This window comes from Ranitomeya variabilis, chromosome 2 (genome assembly GCF_051348905.1).
Source record: "Ranitomeya variabilis isolate aRanVar5 chromosome 2, aRanVar5.hap1, whole genome shotgun sequence".
Taxonomy (NCBI): Eukaryota; Metazoa; Chordata; class Amphibia; order Anura; family Dendrobatidae; genus Ranitomeya; species Ranitomeya variabilis.
Genome location: NC_135233.1, coordinates 616,741,526 through 616,759,510, shown reverse-complemented (window position 1 = coordinate 616,759,510; position 17,985 = coordinate 616,741,526). Strand labels below are relative to the sequence as shown.

Sequence of the window (17,985 nt, the reverse complement as noted above, 5' to 3'; positions counted from 1 at the left end):
TTATATACACTGATATGTGCTGTGCTATAGGGGTGCTGTATACGCTGCTGCCCTGTATCTATGTATTTATATACACTGATATGTGCTGTGCTATAGGGGTGCTGTATACGCTGCTGCCCTGTATCTATGTATTTATATACATTGACATGTGCTGTGCTATAGGGGTGCTGTATACGCTGCTGCCCTGTATCTATGTATTTATATACACTGACATGTGCTGTGCTATAGGGGTGCTGTATACGCTACTGCCCTGTATCTATGTATTTATATACACTGACATGTGCTGTGCTATAGGGGTGCTGTATACGCTGCTGCCCTTTATCTATGTATTTATATACACTGACATGTGCTGTGCTATAGGGGTGCTGTATACGCTGCTGCCCTGTATCTATGTATTTATATACACTGACATGTGCTGTGCTATAGGGGTGCTGTATACGCTGCTGCCCTGTATCTATGTATTTATATACACTGACATGTGCTGTGCTATAGGGGTGCTGTATACGCTGCTGCCCTGTATCTATGTATTTATATACACTGACATGTGCTGTGCTATAGGGGTGCTGTATACGCTGCTGCCCTGTATCTATGTATTTATATACACTGACATGTGCTGTGCTATAGGGGTGCTGTATACACTGCTGCCCTGTATCTATGTATTTATATACACTGACATGTGCTGTGCTATAGGGGCGCTGTATACGCTGCTGCCCTGTATCTATGTATTTATATACACTGACATGTGCTGTGCTATAGGGGTGCTGTATACGCTGCTGCTCTGTATGTATTTATATACACTGACATGTGCTGTGCTATAGGGGTGCTGTATACGCTGCTGCCCTGTATCTATGTATTTATATACACTGACATGTGCTGTGCTATAGGGGCGCTGTATACGCTGCTGCCCTGTATCTATGTATTTATATACACTGACATGTGCTGTGCTATAGGGGTGCTGTATACACTGCTGCCCTGTATCTATGCATTTATATACATTGACATGTGCTGTGCTATAGGGGTGCTGTATACGCTGCTGCCCTGTATCTATGCATTTATATACATTGACATGTGCTGTGCTATAGGGGTGCTGTATACGCTGCTGCCCTGTATCTATGTATTTATATACACTGACATGTGCTGTGCTATAGGGGCGCTGTGTACGCTGCTGCCCTGTATCTATGTATTTATATACACTGACATGTGCTGTGCTATAGGGGTGCTGTATACGCTGCTGCCCTGTATCTATGTATTTATATACATTGACATGTGCTGTGCTATAGGGGTGCTGTATACGCTGCTGCCCTGTATCTATGTATTTATATACACTGACATGTGCTGTGCTATAGGGGTGCTGTATACGCTGCTGCCCTTTATCTATGTATTTATATACACTGACATGTGCTGTGCTATAGGGGTGCTGTATACGCTGCTGCCCTGTATCTATGTATTTATATACACTGACATGTGCTGTGCTATAGGGGTGCTGTATACGCTGCTGCCCTTTATCTATGTATTTATATACACTGACATGTGCTGTGCTATAGGGGTGCTGTATACGCTGCTGCCCTGTATCTATGTATTTATATACACTGACATGTGCTGTGCTATAGGGGCGCTGTATACGCTGCTGCCCTGTATCTATGTATTTATATACACTGACATGTGCTGTGCTATAGGGGCGCTGTATACGCTGCTGCCCTGTATCTATGTATTTATATACACTGATATGTGCTGTGCTATAGGGGCGCTGTATACGCTACTGCCCTGTATCTATGTATTTATATACACTGACATGTGCTGTGCTATAGGGGTGCTGTATACGCTGCTGCCCTGTATCTATGTATTTATATACACTGACATGTGCTGTGCTATAGGGGTGCTGTATACGCTGCTGCCCTGTATCTATGTATTTATATACACTGACATGTGCTGTGCTATAGGGGTGCTGTATACGCTGCTGCCCTTTATCTATGTATTTATATACACTGACATGTGCTGTGCTATAGGGGTGCTGTATACGCTGCTGCCCTGTATCTATGTATTTATATACACTGACATGTGCTGTGCTATAGGGGCGCTGTATACGCTGCTGCCCTGTATCTATGTATTTATATACACTGACATGTGCTGTGCTATAGGGGCGCTGTATACGCTGCTGCCCTGTATCTATGTATTTATATACACTGATATGTGCTGTGCTATAGGGGCGCTGTATACGCTACTGCCCTGTATCTATGTATTTATATACACTGACATGTGCTGTGCTATAGGGGTGCTGTATACGCTGCTGCCCTGTATCTATGTATTTATATACACTGACATGTGCTGTGCTATAGGGGTGCTGTATACGCTGCTGCCCTTTATCTATGTATTTATATACACTGACATGTGCTGTGCTATAGGGGTGCTGTATACGCTGCTGCCCTGTATCTATGTATTTATATACACTGACATGTGCTGTGCTATAGGGGTGCTGTATACGCTGCTGCCCTTTATCTATGTATTTATATACACTGACATGTGCTGTGCTATAGGGGTGCTGTATACGCTGCTGCCCTGTATCTATGTATTTATATACACTGACATGTGCTGTGCTATAGGGGTGCTGTATACGCTGCTGCCCTGTATCTATGTATTTATATACACTGACATGTGCTGTGCTATAGGGGTGCTGTATACGCTGCTGCCCTTTATCTATGTATTTATATACACTGACATGTGCTGTGCTATAGGGGTGCTGTATACGCTGCTGCCCTGTATCTATGTATTTATATACACTGACATGTGCTGTGCTATAGGGGCGCTGTATACGCTGCTGCCCTGTATCTATGTATTTATATACACTGACATGTGCTGTGCTATAGGGGCGCTGTATACACTGCTGCCCTGTATCTATGTATTTATATACACTGACATGTGCTGTGCTATAGGGGCGCTGTATACGCTACTGCCCTGTATCTATGTATTTATATACAATGACATGTGCTGTGCTATAGGGGCGCTGTATACACTGCTGCTCTGTATCTATGTATTTATATACACTGACGTGCTGTGCTATAGGGGTGCTGTATACGCTGCTGCCCTGTATCTATGTATTTATATACACTGACATGTGCTGTGCTATAGGGGTGCTGTATACGCTGCTGCCCTGTATCTATGTATTTATATACACTGACATGTGCTGTGCTATAGGGGTGCTGTATACGCTGCTGCCCTTTATCTATGTATTTATATACACTGACATGTGCTGTGCTATAGGGGTGCTGTATACGCTGCTGCCCTGTATCTATGTATTTATATACACTGACATGTGCTGTGCTATAGGGGCGCTGTATACGCTGCTGCCCTGTATCTATGTATTTATATACACTGACATGTGCTGTGCTATAGGGGTGCTGTATACACTGCTGCCCTGTATCTATGTATTTATATACACTGACATGTGCTGTGCTATAGGGGCGCTGTATACGCTACTGCCCTGTATCTATGTATTTATATACAATGACATGTGCTGTGCTATAGGGGCGCTGTATACACTGCTGCTCTGTATCTATGTATTTATATACACTGACGTGCTGTGCTATAGGGGTGCTGTATACGCTGCTGCCCTGTATCTATGTATTTATATACACTGACATGTGCTGTGCTATAGGGGTGCTGTATACGCTGCTGCTCTGTATGTATTTATATACACTGACATGTGCTGTGCTATAGGGGTGCTGTATACGCTGCTGCCCTGTATCTATGTATTTATATACACTGACATGTGCTGTGCTATAGGGGTGCTGTATACGCTGCTGCCCTGTATCTATGCATTTATATACATTGACATGTGCTGTGCTATAGGGGTGCTGTATACGCTGCTGCCCTGTATCTATGCATTTATATACATTGACATGTGCTGTGCTATAGGGGTGCTGTATACGCTGCTGCCCTGTATCTATGTATTTATATACACTGACATGTGCTGTGCTATAGGGGCGCTGTATACGCTGCTGCCCTGTATCTATGTATTTATATACACTGACATGTGCTGTGCTATAGGGGCGCTGTATACGCTGCTGCCCTGTATCTATGTATTTATATACACTGACATGTGCTGTGCTATAGGGGCGCTGTATACGCTGCTGCCCTGTATCTATGTATTTATATACATTGACATGTGCTGTGCTATAGGGGCGCTGTATACGCTGCTGCCCTGTATATATGTATTTATATACACTGACATGTGCTGTGCTATAGGGGTGCTGTATACGCTGCTGCCCTGTATCTATGTATTTATATACACTGACATGTGCTGTGCTATAGGGGTGCTGTATACGCTGCTGCCCTTTATCTATGTATTTATATACACTGACATGTGCTGTGCTATAGGGGTGCTGTATACGCTGCTGCCCTGTATCTATGTATTTATATACACTGACATGTGCTGTGCTATAGGGGTGCTGTATACGCTGCTGCCCTTTATCTATGTATTTATATACACTGACATGTGCTGTGCTATAGGGGTGCTGTATACGCTGCTGCCCTTTATCTATGTATTTATATACACTGACATGTGCTGTGCTATAGGGGTGCTGTATACGCTGCTGCCCTGTATCTATGTATTTATATACACTGACATGTGCTGTGCTATAGGGGCGCTGTATACGCTGCTGCCCTGTATCTATGTATTTATATACACTGACATGTGCTGTGCTATAGGGGCGCTGTATACGCTGCTGCCCTGTATCTATGTATTTATATACACTGATATGTGCTGTGCTATAGGGGCGCTGTATACGCTGCTGCCCTGTATCTATGTATTTATATACACTGACATGTGCTGTGCTATAGGGGTGCTGTATACGCTGCTGCCCTTTATCTATGTATTTATATACACTGACATGTGCTGTGCTATAGGGGTGCTGTATACGCTGCTGCCCTGTATCTATGTATTTATATACACTGACATGTGCTGTGCTATAGGGGTGCTGTATACGCTGCTGCCCTGTATCTATGTATTTATATACACTGACATGTGCTGTGCTATAGGGGTGCTGTATACGCTGCTGCCCTGTATCTATGTATTTATATACACTGACATGTGCTGTGCTATAGGGGTGCTGTATACGCTGCTGCCCTTTATCTATGTATTTATATACACTGACATGTGCTGTGCTATAGGGGTGCTGTATACGCTGCTGCCCTGTATCTATGTATTTATATACACTGACATGTGCTGTGCTATAGGGGCGCTGTATACGCTGCTGCCCTGTATCTATGTATTTATATACACTGACATGTGCTGTGCTATAGGGGCGCTGTATACGCTGCTGCCCTGTATCTATGTATTTATATACACTGATATGTGCTGTGCTATAGGGGCGCTGTATACGCTACTGCCCTGTATCTATGTATTTATATACACTGACATGTGCTGTGCTATAGGGGAGCTGTATACGCTGCTGCCCTGTATCTATGTATTTACATACACTGACATGTGCTGTGCTATAGGGGTGCTGTATACGCTGCTGCCCTGTATCTATGTATTTACATACACTGACATGTGCTGTGCTATAGGGGCGCTGTATACGCTGCTGCCCTGTATCTATGTATTTATATACACTGACATGTGCTGTGCTATAGGGGCGCTGTATACGCTGCTGCCCTGTATCTATGTATTTATATACACTGACATGTGCTGTGCTATAGGGGCGCTGCATACGCTGCTGCCCTGTATCTATGTATTTATATACACTGACATGTGCTGTGCTATAGGGGTGCTGTATACACTGCTGCCCTGTATCTATGTATTTATATACACTGACATGTGCTGTGCTATAGGGGTGCTGTATACGCTGCTGCCCTGTATCTATGTATTTATATACACTGACATGTGCTGTGCTATAGGGGTGCTGTATAAGCTGCTGCCCTGTATCTATGTATTTACTGTATATACACTGACATGTGCTGTGCTATAGGGGTGCTGTATACACTGCTGCCCTGTATCTATGTATTTATATACATTGACATGTGCTGTGCTATAGGGGTGCTGTATACGCTGCTGCCCTGTATCTATATATTTATATACACTGACGTGCTGTGCTATAGGGGTGCTGTATACACTGCTGCCCTTTATCTATGTATTTATATACAATGACATGTGCTGTGCTATAGGGGTGCTGTATACACTGCTGCCCTTTATCTATGTATTTATATACACTGACATGTGCTGTGCTATAGGGGTGCTGTATACACTGCTGCCCTTCATCTATGTATTTATATACACTGACATGTGGTGTGCTATAGGGGTGCTGTATACACTGCTGCCCTGTATCTTTGTATTTATATACACTGACATGTGCTGTGCTATAGGGGTGCTGTATACACTGCTGCCCTGTATCTATGTATTTATATACACTGACATGTGCTGTGCTATAGGGGTGCTGTATACACTGCTGCCCTTTATCTATGTATTTATATACACTGACATGTGCTGGGCTATAGGGGTGCTGTATACACTGCTGCCCTGTATCTATGTATTTATATACACTGACATGTGCTGTGCTATAGGGGTGCTGTATACACTGCTGCCCTTTATCTATGTATTTATATACACTGACATGTGCTGGGCTATAGGGGTGCTGTATACACTGCTGCCCTTTATCTATGTATTTATATACACTGACATGTGCTGGGCTATAGGGGTGCTGTATACACTGCTGCCCTGTATCTATGTATTTATATACATTGACATGTGCTGTGCTATAGGGGAGCTGTATACACTGCTGCCCTGTATCTATGTATTTATATACACTGACATGTGCTGTGCTATAGGGGTGCTGTATACACTGCTGCCCTTTATCTATGTATTTATATACACTGACATGTGCTGTGCTATAGGGGTGCTGTATACACTGCTGCCCTGTATCTATGTATTTATATACACTGACATGTGCTGTGCTATAGGGGTGCTGTATACACTGCTGCCCTGTATCTATGTATTTATATACACTGACATGTGCTGTGCTATAGGGGTGCTGTATACACTGCTGCCCTGTATCTATGTATTTATATACACTGACATGTGCTGTGCTATAGGGGTGCTGTATACACTGCTGCCCTGTATCTATGTATTTATATACTGTGACACGTGCTGTGCTATAGGGGTGCTGCATACACTGCTGCCCTGTATCTATGTACACATGTGGTCAAAATTGTTGGCCCCCTCGTTTAATGACAGAAAAACCCACAATGGTCACAGAAATAACTTGAATCTGACAAAAGTAATACAATTTATAAAAGATCTATGAAAATGAACAAATTAAAGTCAGACATTGCTTTTCAACAATGCTTCCACAGAATTAAAAAAAAAATAAAACTCATGAAATCGGTCTGGACAGAAATGATGGTCCCTTAACTTAATATTTTGTTGCACAGCCTTTTGAGGCAATCACTGCAATCAAACGATTCCTGTAATGGTCAATGAGACTTCTGCACCTCTCGACAGGTATTTTGGCCACTGCTCCAGAGCAAACTGCTCCAGTTGTCTGGTGTGTGAAGGTCGCCTTTTCCAGACAGCAGGTTTTAGCTCTTTCCAAAGATGCTCAATAGGAGTTAGGTCAGGGCTCATAGAAGGCCACTTCAGAACAGTCCAATGTCTTCCCTCTGTACCAGGCTATCATTGTTTGTTCACTGTATTTTATATTTGTATATTGTAATTCCTTCTCTTGTACAGCACTGTTGTCATGATCCAGGCCGGGGTTGGTTTCTTGTTATTTTCTCCCCGGTCTGGTCATGCGGGGGTTAACCTTCTCTGCCTCGCTTTGGGTTCCGTGTGGCTATTTCAGTCTGCGGTGACCTGCAGACCAGTGTCAGTTATCGTTCATGCTTACAGGCTAGAGCAGCTGACCCCTTCATACCGTGTTTGTCCTCTGCCCGTGTACTCTGTTCCTGTGACTTCCCTTTCCTGCCTTCCCGCTTTGTCTTAGTGTTCCCTCCCTGTTCTTGGACCTCCTGGTGTGTGACCTGACTTGGCTTCTGACCTGTTTTACTGTCTCTCGTCTCGGTTATATCTGCTCCCGTCTGGCTCTGACTTCTGGCTTGTATTTGATCACGTGTATTGCTGTGACCTCTGTTACTTCTTGTCCTGATAGTTTCTGACTCGGCTTGTCTGACCACTCTCTCGCCACTTGGTGGTGCTTGTACTGCTTCTCAGTTGTGTTACGCTGTGTGCTACCTCTCGTCCCTCACCAGTATCCCCTGGTGAAAGTTGCGCTATACTGCACTGCAGCAGCATTACAACTGTGGGATCAATGGTGCTATATAAATAATAATAATAAATAGGTGAAAACATGTTTGCAATCACAATTTTGCCCAGGACCCCACTTTATCAAATACTGACTGATCGACATATGTTCCTAAACAGGGAGATTGGTCTGCGTCATCCGATGTTCCTAGAAATCCTGGGGGAATGCAAATGCAGTTTTTATTTTTCTGTGCGACTGGGGAAGAAAAAAAAGAGGGCAGGGTTTTCATTCTGTTTGCTTTTGTAGTAGTTGGGTAGATGTGTTTTGCATGATAATTTGCTATGCACCTGTGTTCTACACTTATAATATTTGCCTTTAGGCAATTTCAGAAAAAACAGAATTTGACAATGTGGTGTTGTGCCCCGGGCTGATGACAAGTTATACAAGCAGATAATTACTGATGAGCAGGTAAGGCTAGGTTCACACTAATACAATACTGACCGCTGAGGACTACATCCAAATTTCCATCGGAATCCCCCCGAAAAACAGGGTTCTGACAGAGCCAACAAAGTCACTGGACACTTTCTGGCCTCCATCCCAGCTGTATTCCTATTTTTCAGACACGCACAAAAATGTGGTCAGGAAACTGCCACTGATTGACTGAATAATACCTTATGAAAATAGAAGTTACGAGATTGTAGCCCGAAAACAGGAACGTAGGAGACATGATAAATTGTTAAAGAGGAGATTTTAAGAAAACTTAATGGAATTTCTTTCCCAAAATGTTCTTATGATGCAGCAATGTCCATAATTCCATTCTCCAGAGCAGAGAAATACTCCGTAAAATGTACCAGGATTCTGCAAAAAATTGCTCCAAAATGTGGAGTACGTCGTGAACGACGATGTAAAAGGGTCTCATGTTCTATAGGAGTCTTTTCTGTGTCGTCCTCGACAGTCTCGAAAAGAGGAATCATAAAATGCATGACATTAATTACCACCGGTAACAAAATGCATAAAGTAAGACAACTAAGAACTGGTGTAAAAAAAAAAAAGAGAAATGTCTGACATGTAGATTGTGGAGATGACTGTGACACAACAGATGAGTCCAGAGGATATGACAACAGGGAGCCTTGGACCGCGAGGAACCTGTCGGCACAGACTTTCTGCTTATACATGAAACAAGGCGGACACATCCCTGCTGAATTCATGGGAAAGTAAGACCAAGTAACAATATGCTGGCACGCGTAACCGGCTGCATCCAGCACAGAGCAGAGCTGGGTGCAGTTACATAATGCCAAAGAAATATGTGTCCAAAACAGGAACCATTATGTGAACCATGAATCCATTGGTGTTGGACGGAGAAGAAACCAATGAGTGACAAAGCAGGCGATGAACAAGACTCCAAATGTTCCACTGCTCTCATGACCCCCTAACTCTAGACCTCCTCTGGTGTCAGCACAAACACTGCGCCCCTGCCGGGAGCTTCATGGCCGAGCAGCTGCATGCAGCCGTACATCACCAAGCACAATGCCAAGCATTGGATGGAGTGGTGTAAAGCCACCACTGGACCCTGGAGGAGACGTTTTCTGTGCAGTGATGGATTGCACTTGTCTATCTGCGTCTGATGGAGGAGTCTGGGTTTTCAGATTTCAGAAGAATGTTACCCCCTGACTGCATTGTGACCCTGTGACACTAATCTCCGCAAGGGAAATTCCATAAATAAAATTGTATTGGATGCAGTAATTCCGCACGGTTCAGTGATTACATGCGGATTTACTTGCGTTCTAGAACACAACGCTTTGGACGCAGAGAACATATGCTGATACTTCCAGATCGTGGGCACTCGGCCTAAAATACTGATTACAGCCATACTAATAATCTTTATAAAAGTTTCTCCAATTTACAAAAAAAAATGGACACATTTTTTGTGTTAAACAAGGAAAAATGCACGCTGACTTTTACGGATTGTCTAGAAATTCCTTGTACCCCATACACTGGTCTCTGTCGATGGACGTGGATCTTCAGACAATGTGATGGTGAGGCCGCTGCTCTGTCTTTACAAGGGTCTCATAGATGATCCTGATTATAGCCGCACAACGGAAAGTTGTTTTTACAGCATTCTGGCCCCAAAATGCAATTTTCCATAATGTAATGAGGGTGCCATCACTCGAGCCGTTTGGATGTGGTTTATCATAGAATCATAGAATGTTAAAGTTGGAAGGGACCGCCAGGGTCATAGTGTCCATCTTCCTGGTCAACACAGGAGTCACTAAACCATCTCAGAAAGATGTCTGTCCAGCCTCTGTTTGAGCGCTTCCATTGAAGGAGAACTCACCACCTCTCATGATCATCCTCACTGTCAAAAAGTTTTTATGAGAAGAGAATGACGGGAATTACCGGTAATTAACAAATAATTTACTTCTCTCTTTTGTAATCTGTTCTTAGTTTTGGAAGCCCCTACATCTCCATCTATGAGTCTGGGAGGATTGAGCATGCCTCAGCTATTGTCAGCAACATGGAGGAGGAGGAGGAGGAGGGGGCCATGACAGTCACACAGGGAAGAGGAGGACCCGGACATAAGGGCTCGGCTGCCAGTCCCAATCCAGTGCTAGAAGCAGCCGTGTGTGAGCAGAGCCCAGGAGCCCGGACTACTCCATACTGAGCCCAAACTGGTAAGAAATTCACATTTTATCCATGTAACAAGCAGGGAGAACTTTACGGGACTTTATCTGTCAGGATTTAGGGTGTGAGCGGCCACAGACATTCCTAGGAAGGGGATCAGCCTCGTGTGGGGAGGGTCCAGTGATACTTTGTATCTGATCCTATGTGATCCTGGGGATCTTCTGCTGTCAGCAATGAGGCGCCTCATACAGAAACCGCCCGACATAACGAATGACTGACTCATATATCATCTGACGACATGTCACCATCACCACCGTAGCCTTAGGAAATGGTCACATGTTGCGGATTTGGTGCAGATTTTTACATGAATTTGTGTGTAGAAACGCAGCAATGTACAAATAGTAGACGACGTCAGACAATTCTCGCCTACACGTGTGTCGATTGTCAATTCTTAGGCGGATTCTGCACAAATTTTCACTCTTTGTAAAGGAAAAGGTGAAATATGCACCAAATCCGCCTCAAAATGCATCATGTGCGAGCCTTGCTGCAGATAAGCTGAAAAGCAAAACCTGCAACATATGAAATTAACCGTGTTCGTTTTCTTTAAAAGTGCCAAGTTTCTCCCGCTGTAGGTGCGTCGGGGGGAGGACGCAGGCATTCAGCACAACCAGAACTTTTGCATTTTGAGCTGAATGGATCTCGTTGTCGAGCTGAGATGAGGATGGAAAATTCCTCCAGACTGGAGCGTCTTGTCCTTCTCGGGAAGAAGACATTTTTTGCTCCTATTTATTGAGTTGCTGATAAGATTGGTATGAGAAGTGTCACACTGTATATAATCAGCCGAGGAGGCGGCGGTGAACCCAGTCACCCCATATATTGCTGCCTCACTCCCAGCAGATGAGCTTTCCGGCCACTGAGAGTTTCCACAGAACCTTCTGGTGTTGTGGAGACTCCTTCAAGAACAATGTACATACACCAGAAGTGTGAACAGTGGGACATTTCCTACACTCATTGTGCAATATCTACATGCACAGGCCCTGCTTCCACCTTTTAGAAGTTTCAGATTCGGAATGAACTTGTGCTTTTAATTTAGTTTTAATTTAGGTTACCTGTCACGAGTGTGTCATGTCCTTCTGGCACATCTGGGGTTAGAAGATCACTTACGTATTGTGAATTGCAGATCTTCCATTTAGCCTGTTTGTGTCCCATATTAAATGATTTGGTTTCCTTTGGTGCAGAAAAGGTTAATGAACCTTTCTATGCTGGTCAGAAACTTGCAGCTCCATGTCAGCTGCTTCTGATCTGGTCATTACCTCTCCCTATAAAACCTGTACAGACCTTCTCTCCCTTGCCAGTGAAAACTTTCCTTCTTAGCTTCTTGTGGACACTGTGCTGTATAGGAGACCATTGTTGCTACTGGAGATTATTGCATGCTGTATTTGGGTGTATGCTTTCCCCTATGTTTTTTTCCCATTTGGTTGGTACATTCCTATCCTTCCCTATATACATCTCTACCTTTGGTGAATGTTTTTATGTTTGCTACTTTCTAATACTCTTGCTTTGTCTGTATGTCTTGTTTTGCTCTTCTGTCCCAGGCCTCATGGGGTGTTTGACAGAACAGATTAGGGTCTAGCAGGAGTATAATAAAGGTCAGAGACTCGGGCCTCTCTACCATCAAGAGTACCCCCAGGACAGGGGTAGTTAAAGTCCCAGTTACAGGGACAGTTTGAGGCCCCCCTTCCTTACCGAAAACCATCACACCGTGACATTATCATTACGGAAGCGGCGTATTCTGCTAAATCCAACAGCAGAAAAAGCCGGTTAATTGAGTGTCAGCTAACAACTCCCAAATCACAGAGCAGATTTGACGCCAAGAACTGCGGCCACAGAGAAAAGTCCATGCTAGAGCAAGAAAAAAAAAACAGAGCGGCAAATAGGAAAAATGAAGGTTAGTGAAAATCCAGCACTTGATTTCCAGTGAGAATGATAAGAAACTCTTTTACTGAACTATCCAAATAAAATTGTTAGAAACAAATAGAAGATGGTAGCAAAAAATCCTACAAGTTTTGAAGCGCAAACAAAAAAACAGTTTGAAATGCGCAGGTTCTTTTAATATAGGTGAGCAATAAAAGTTTTTGTTTAAGTCAAGTGCTGGATTTTCACTAACTTTCCAAGTCCCAGACATTCCGGGATTTTTCATCCGAGAACTTCCCATTTTTCCATCGACCTAACTAAGCATTTGAAAGCAGAGCCGATAGACTTTTCTCTATATATGTAAATGCTTAGCGTTATACAGCCACCCCCGTGTGTGAACTGTGTCCTATTCCAAAGCAGTAAATTGCAGACAAGTATTACAGATGATTCCGCCTCTTATTTCCCCCTGAATATAAATGACTGTCTGTAATGTGCTGATAGTTCAGGGATATTTCTATAAGCACAAGGCAATCTCTGTAGTTGTGGTGGTCAGGAAAGACCGTGTTGCTTAGGTCACGTCAGACGGCTGTATCATAATCAGTACGCAGTGCACGGATGGACCGGCGTCTCTCGCCACCTGAGCATGTCCTTTGCATAGAAATACATGAAGTCCCGCCGGCCAGTCCATGTTCTTATATATGGCTGTCTGTTGCGCCCTTACCCAGACACTCGATTTATGGAGAACAAGGTGTACCCAGATTTATCGGCAATTTAATATTGTTCTTTCAGACCTATATTATGTATCTAAATCCTGTCCTGTGTGATACTGTCCGTTAAGCAGATGTATCTAATCCCATTTTGTGTGTCTGAGCTATTGCATCTAATTCTATTAGGTTTGATACTTTCTGCAGAGGTGCTGCATCTAAGCGATTCATGAGTGATGCTGTCTGCAGTTTTGCGGTATCTAATCCTCCCTTAAGTTGTGTAGATGAACCGGGCAGATCAATGACTTTCTTTGTTTTTTTTTCCCATACACAGATTTCTGGGATCTAAATTGCTCTAGAAGCGAACAGGACACCCATAGCTTGGAGCCGGTTTATGATGTCCAGACCCTTCCCTGGATGGATCCTGAGCAGTGTTAAACAAAGTGCTGTCCTGGTGAGACGTGGAAGAAGGGATTATTCACAATGCATGGCCCGAAAGACCCACTTGAGATGGAGGAGTAAGACGGTCGCGCCGATATGTCTGTGCTACCCGGTGCACCAAGCCGCCATCTCCCGTGACAGGTCCTACAGACACACGGCGGAAGATGTACACTTCCAGCTGCTTCCAGAGCAAATCAATTATATCCTCAGAGCCAACGAGCAGTCCTACAAGTTACCAAACCCAAATACGGTCCTCAAGTTCGAAAGCAATGTTCTTGCCTCTAACACGCCTTGTGAAGACCGCCGGAGTGCTGCCACGTGCCTTCAGACCAAAGGCCACATATTTGGCATTTTCGATGGCCATGCCGGCTCAGCATGTGCTCATTCTGTCAGCGAGCGCCTCTGTTATTACATTGCAGTCTCCCTCATGTCTCAAGACACTCTACAGGAGATTGAGTCTGCCACCGAACGCATGAAGCCGGTGCTGCCGATCCTGCAATGGCACAAACATAAGAATGACTACACGTACCGTGAGATTGCTTCACTCTACGTTGACCACCTGAGGGTTTATTGGCAAGAGCTGATAGACTTGGACAATGAATCTGGGATGAGCCCAGCTGACGCCATGTCCTACGCCTTCCAGAGACTGGACTCTGATATCTCCCTGGAAGCTCAAGTGCCGGCGGAGAATGAGATGGTCAAGAACCTCACACTGCAAATTGCATTTTCTGGGGCGACTGCCTGTGTGTCGTACATAGATGGGGTGAACCTGCATGTGGCGAACACTGGAGACTGCCGGGCCGTCTTGGGCATTCAGGATGCACATGGCGCCTGGTCAGCGCTGCCTCTTACGGCTGACCACAATGCTTTTAATAAATCGGAGGTACAGAGAATACGATCAGAGCACCCGGCTTCTGAGGAGCAAACTGTAGTGACTGACCAGAGGCTGCTGGGTATCCTGATGCCCTTTCGAGCTTTTGGCGATGTCCGCTTTAAATGGAGCGAGGAGCTGCAGCAAAGTGTTCTGAAAAACGCTTGTAACATGGAACCTCTAAATATCTATCAGTATTATCCCGCCAACTATTACACCCCACCATATCTAACTGCAAGGCCAGAGATCACCTATCATAAGTTACGACCTCAGGACAAGTTCCTGGTCATGGCCTCCGACGGACTATGGGACATGCTGGAGAACCAGGAGGTGGTGAGGCTGGTGGCCGAACATCTCTCCGAGGTCAGACTGCAGGAACCTCAGGTTTCCGTAGAGAAGCGGAGCCTTGGGTACATGCACAATTTGCTTCTGAAGAGGCGAACAAGAAGGATCAGTCTACAGGATCAGAACGTTGCCACGCACCTGATCCGGCACGCTATCGGCAGCAACGAGGACGGTGAGATCGAGCCGGAGAAATTGGCCGCCATGTTGAGCTTGCCTGAGGACTTGTCGCGGATGTACAGAGACGACATCACCGTGACCGTTGTCTTATTCAACACAAATGCTATCGAGGCTCATTACAGGGAGGAACGAGGGGAATAATATGGGGAAAGTCTATGTTTTGCACAGCTGATATGTGTGTATATATGTATTTAACAAAAATTAAAGGAGTTTTCTGGGAAAAAGAAAATCAGCGATCAGTCCGATCTCCAGACCCCTCATTGATCAGGCAGATACTAGACACAGTGCCCCTTGTCTATATGGCCATCTGTGTGCCTGGTGCTATATCATAGCCCTATGCAAGTCAATGGGGCTGAACTGCAGTACCAGATACAATGGCGCAAACTCGGATGCTGCTATATTAGTCTCAGCAGTGAAGGAACAGCAAGTGCTGAATTCCCATCGTTCTGCAGATTGTAGGGGTCCATCACTGAGATCACATATTGGGGGAGGTTTATCGCCATCATGTCCTGGAAAACTTTTGTTTTTAAGAATATTTTTAAAAAACAATGTGTAATTCTGCTCCAGATACTGTGTTATATGTAAATATATGGTGGCTACGGTCAGACGCAGCGCCGCCTCATTTATTCTGCATGTTGCACACACGTACGTCATTTTATCGCTTTTTCAACTGCTGGATAAATCCCCCTCAATGATCATAAAAGGCTTCTGCAGGTCACCATCATCATCAAGGGCCCATCACTGAGCGGTAATTGCAGAACCCTGTCACCGGTGGCCTTTACCTCAGTTTTCCTGAAGTTTTAATGCCTGATAACCAGATATTAGTTATCTTAACACATATATATGTATCTCTGCCCAAGTGTGGACCATTCAAGGGATTTCCAGGAAATTGATGCTTTTCCTGTCGCTCCGCTGCCCCAATGCAAAGGCCCCGGATTCATCATCACAATTCTGTTGTAAAACTTCATGAATTGTCACAATTTTTAAACAATTTAAAAAGTTGCAAAAAATTTTTTAATGACTTTTGGCATTCTTATGTTGGTCCAGGCAAGATCTGATAACTTTTCGAAAACTTGAGCATGACCAAGCACAACGACAAATTCCTCATAACACTTTTGTGGTGGAAATTAGAATTGGCTCCTGGATGGCGTACAATCTGCCGAAAGATGAGCCACATTTCTTAAAAGATGCACCAAGGTCATTAAGATTGAGGTCCAAAACACTGGTCCTAATGAATTGGGAGTCCCCATCTACCATGACTTATATCTTAGGTAGTAGAAGAGTCTCCTTCAGCTCCAGGTCCTTGGTCAAACTTCTGCTCCTGACAATCTGCAGGCCGAGGATTTGGTGACACTGATAGTAGAGGGTCTTCAGCTGGCCATACACAGATAATTGTCGACTTCTTGTTCTCCAGACTCCCCATAGGGAAGAGTCAAACGGTAATATAACTTGGACAAGAATTGCAACATGATACTTGGACTGGGTGGCAGCTCTCCTGAACCAAGCATGGCAGCCACATAGAAATATATGCTGTCAAGAGAGCTGCCAGCTAGTCCAAGCATTACGTTCCGATCTTCGACTCCGTTAAACATCCGTCTGTCTCTTCCTATACAGACATATAAAGGATTGGTCGGGTATCCATGTGGGGAGAGGAAAGTGGCAGATACCTCCGGCAGTGGCATGATCCTTGTTTCCCCCTCTATGTCATCTGTAAGGGGAGATTCAGAAACCCCCCATATAGATCATACGGTAGGCCAACTTTCATCTAAAGTCTATGGGGGTCTTTACGATGTATTCAAACAGTGCATCAGATATGTGGTTTAAGTGGCAGCAGAAAGAGCAGTTGATTTTGCTCTTTTTTTTTATTTTACAGGTGAAAATAGTATATTTCACCTGTAAAATAAACAAAAAGAACCCCTCTACTTTCTTAAAAAAGGCATGAATATGTCCAGGAGTGGTTTAGTCCACCCCTCTGCAGCAGTGTGTAAATGCATCTTGTGCTTTGATGTCACGGGTTGCAGTGTCGTAAGCCCCCAAAAATTGAGACGCCCGAAATCTGGAGGCGGGATTTCAATAGGATCCATGGTAATAATGAGCAGTGCCGTATCCCGGGCAGTCCGCTGTCGGTGGGCTGAAGTGATGGGCTGCGTGATACCATAACATCCACAGCACCATTTACATGAACTGTAAGAGCTGCCAGACGGGTTCCTCGGTTATTTTTATGGGGCGATGCTCCTGGTTTCTGACACTATCCTGGTCGCGGTGTTTATCCTGGTCGGCTGCTGTTCTGTGCTGCGTTGCTTCTACGTCTAATCAGCAGTAAATTTAATAGTACGTGTTCCTATAGCCACATGGAAACAGCGAGCTTGTTACAATGTGTAGGAATGTGGCAACTTCTCATTACATCACCTCCATCCTTGCTTTACTGTGGAGAGTCGTCCTTCTAAGGCCGGCGTCACACTCAGCGTAAGACAATACGGTCCGTTTTTTACGGCCGTAATACGGCCGTAATACGGAGAAATGTTCCCAAAATAGTGGTCCGTATGTCATCCGTAGGCAGGGTGTGTCAGCGTATTTTGCGCATGGCATCCTCCGTATGTAATCCGTATGGCATCCGTACTGCGATATTTTCTCGCAGGCTTGCAAAACCGACATCTAATGGATTTATGTGCTCAAATGT

General features: G+C 44.5%; 1 protein-coding gene across 1 annotated transcript; it reads left to right on the top strand.

Moving 5' to 3' along the window:
• The first annotated feature begins 10,760 nt into the window (after positions 1-10,760).
• On the top strand, positions 10,761-15,534 carry PDP2 (pyruvate dehydrogenase phosphatase catalytic subunit 2). Its single transcript, XM_077288799.1, has 2 exons — positions 10,761-10,903; positions 13,806-15,534. The coding sequence occupies exon 2, from the start codon at positions 13,866-13,868 to the stop codon at positions 15,444-15,446; it is 1,581 nt and encodes a 526-aa protein (XP_077144914.1). The 5' UTR covers positions 10,761-10,903; positions 13,806-13,865; the 3' UTR covers positions 15,447-15,534.
• Positions 15,535-17,985: the final 2,451 nt, after the last annotated feature.

Bases quoted from the DNA above. Each gene is read 5' to 3' on its own strand.
- PDP2 (XM_077288799.1), top strand. From the start codon at position 13,866: ATGATGTCCAGACCCTTCCCTGGATGGATCCTGAGCAGTGTTAAACAA.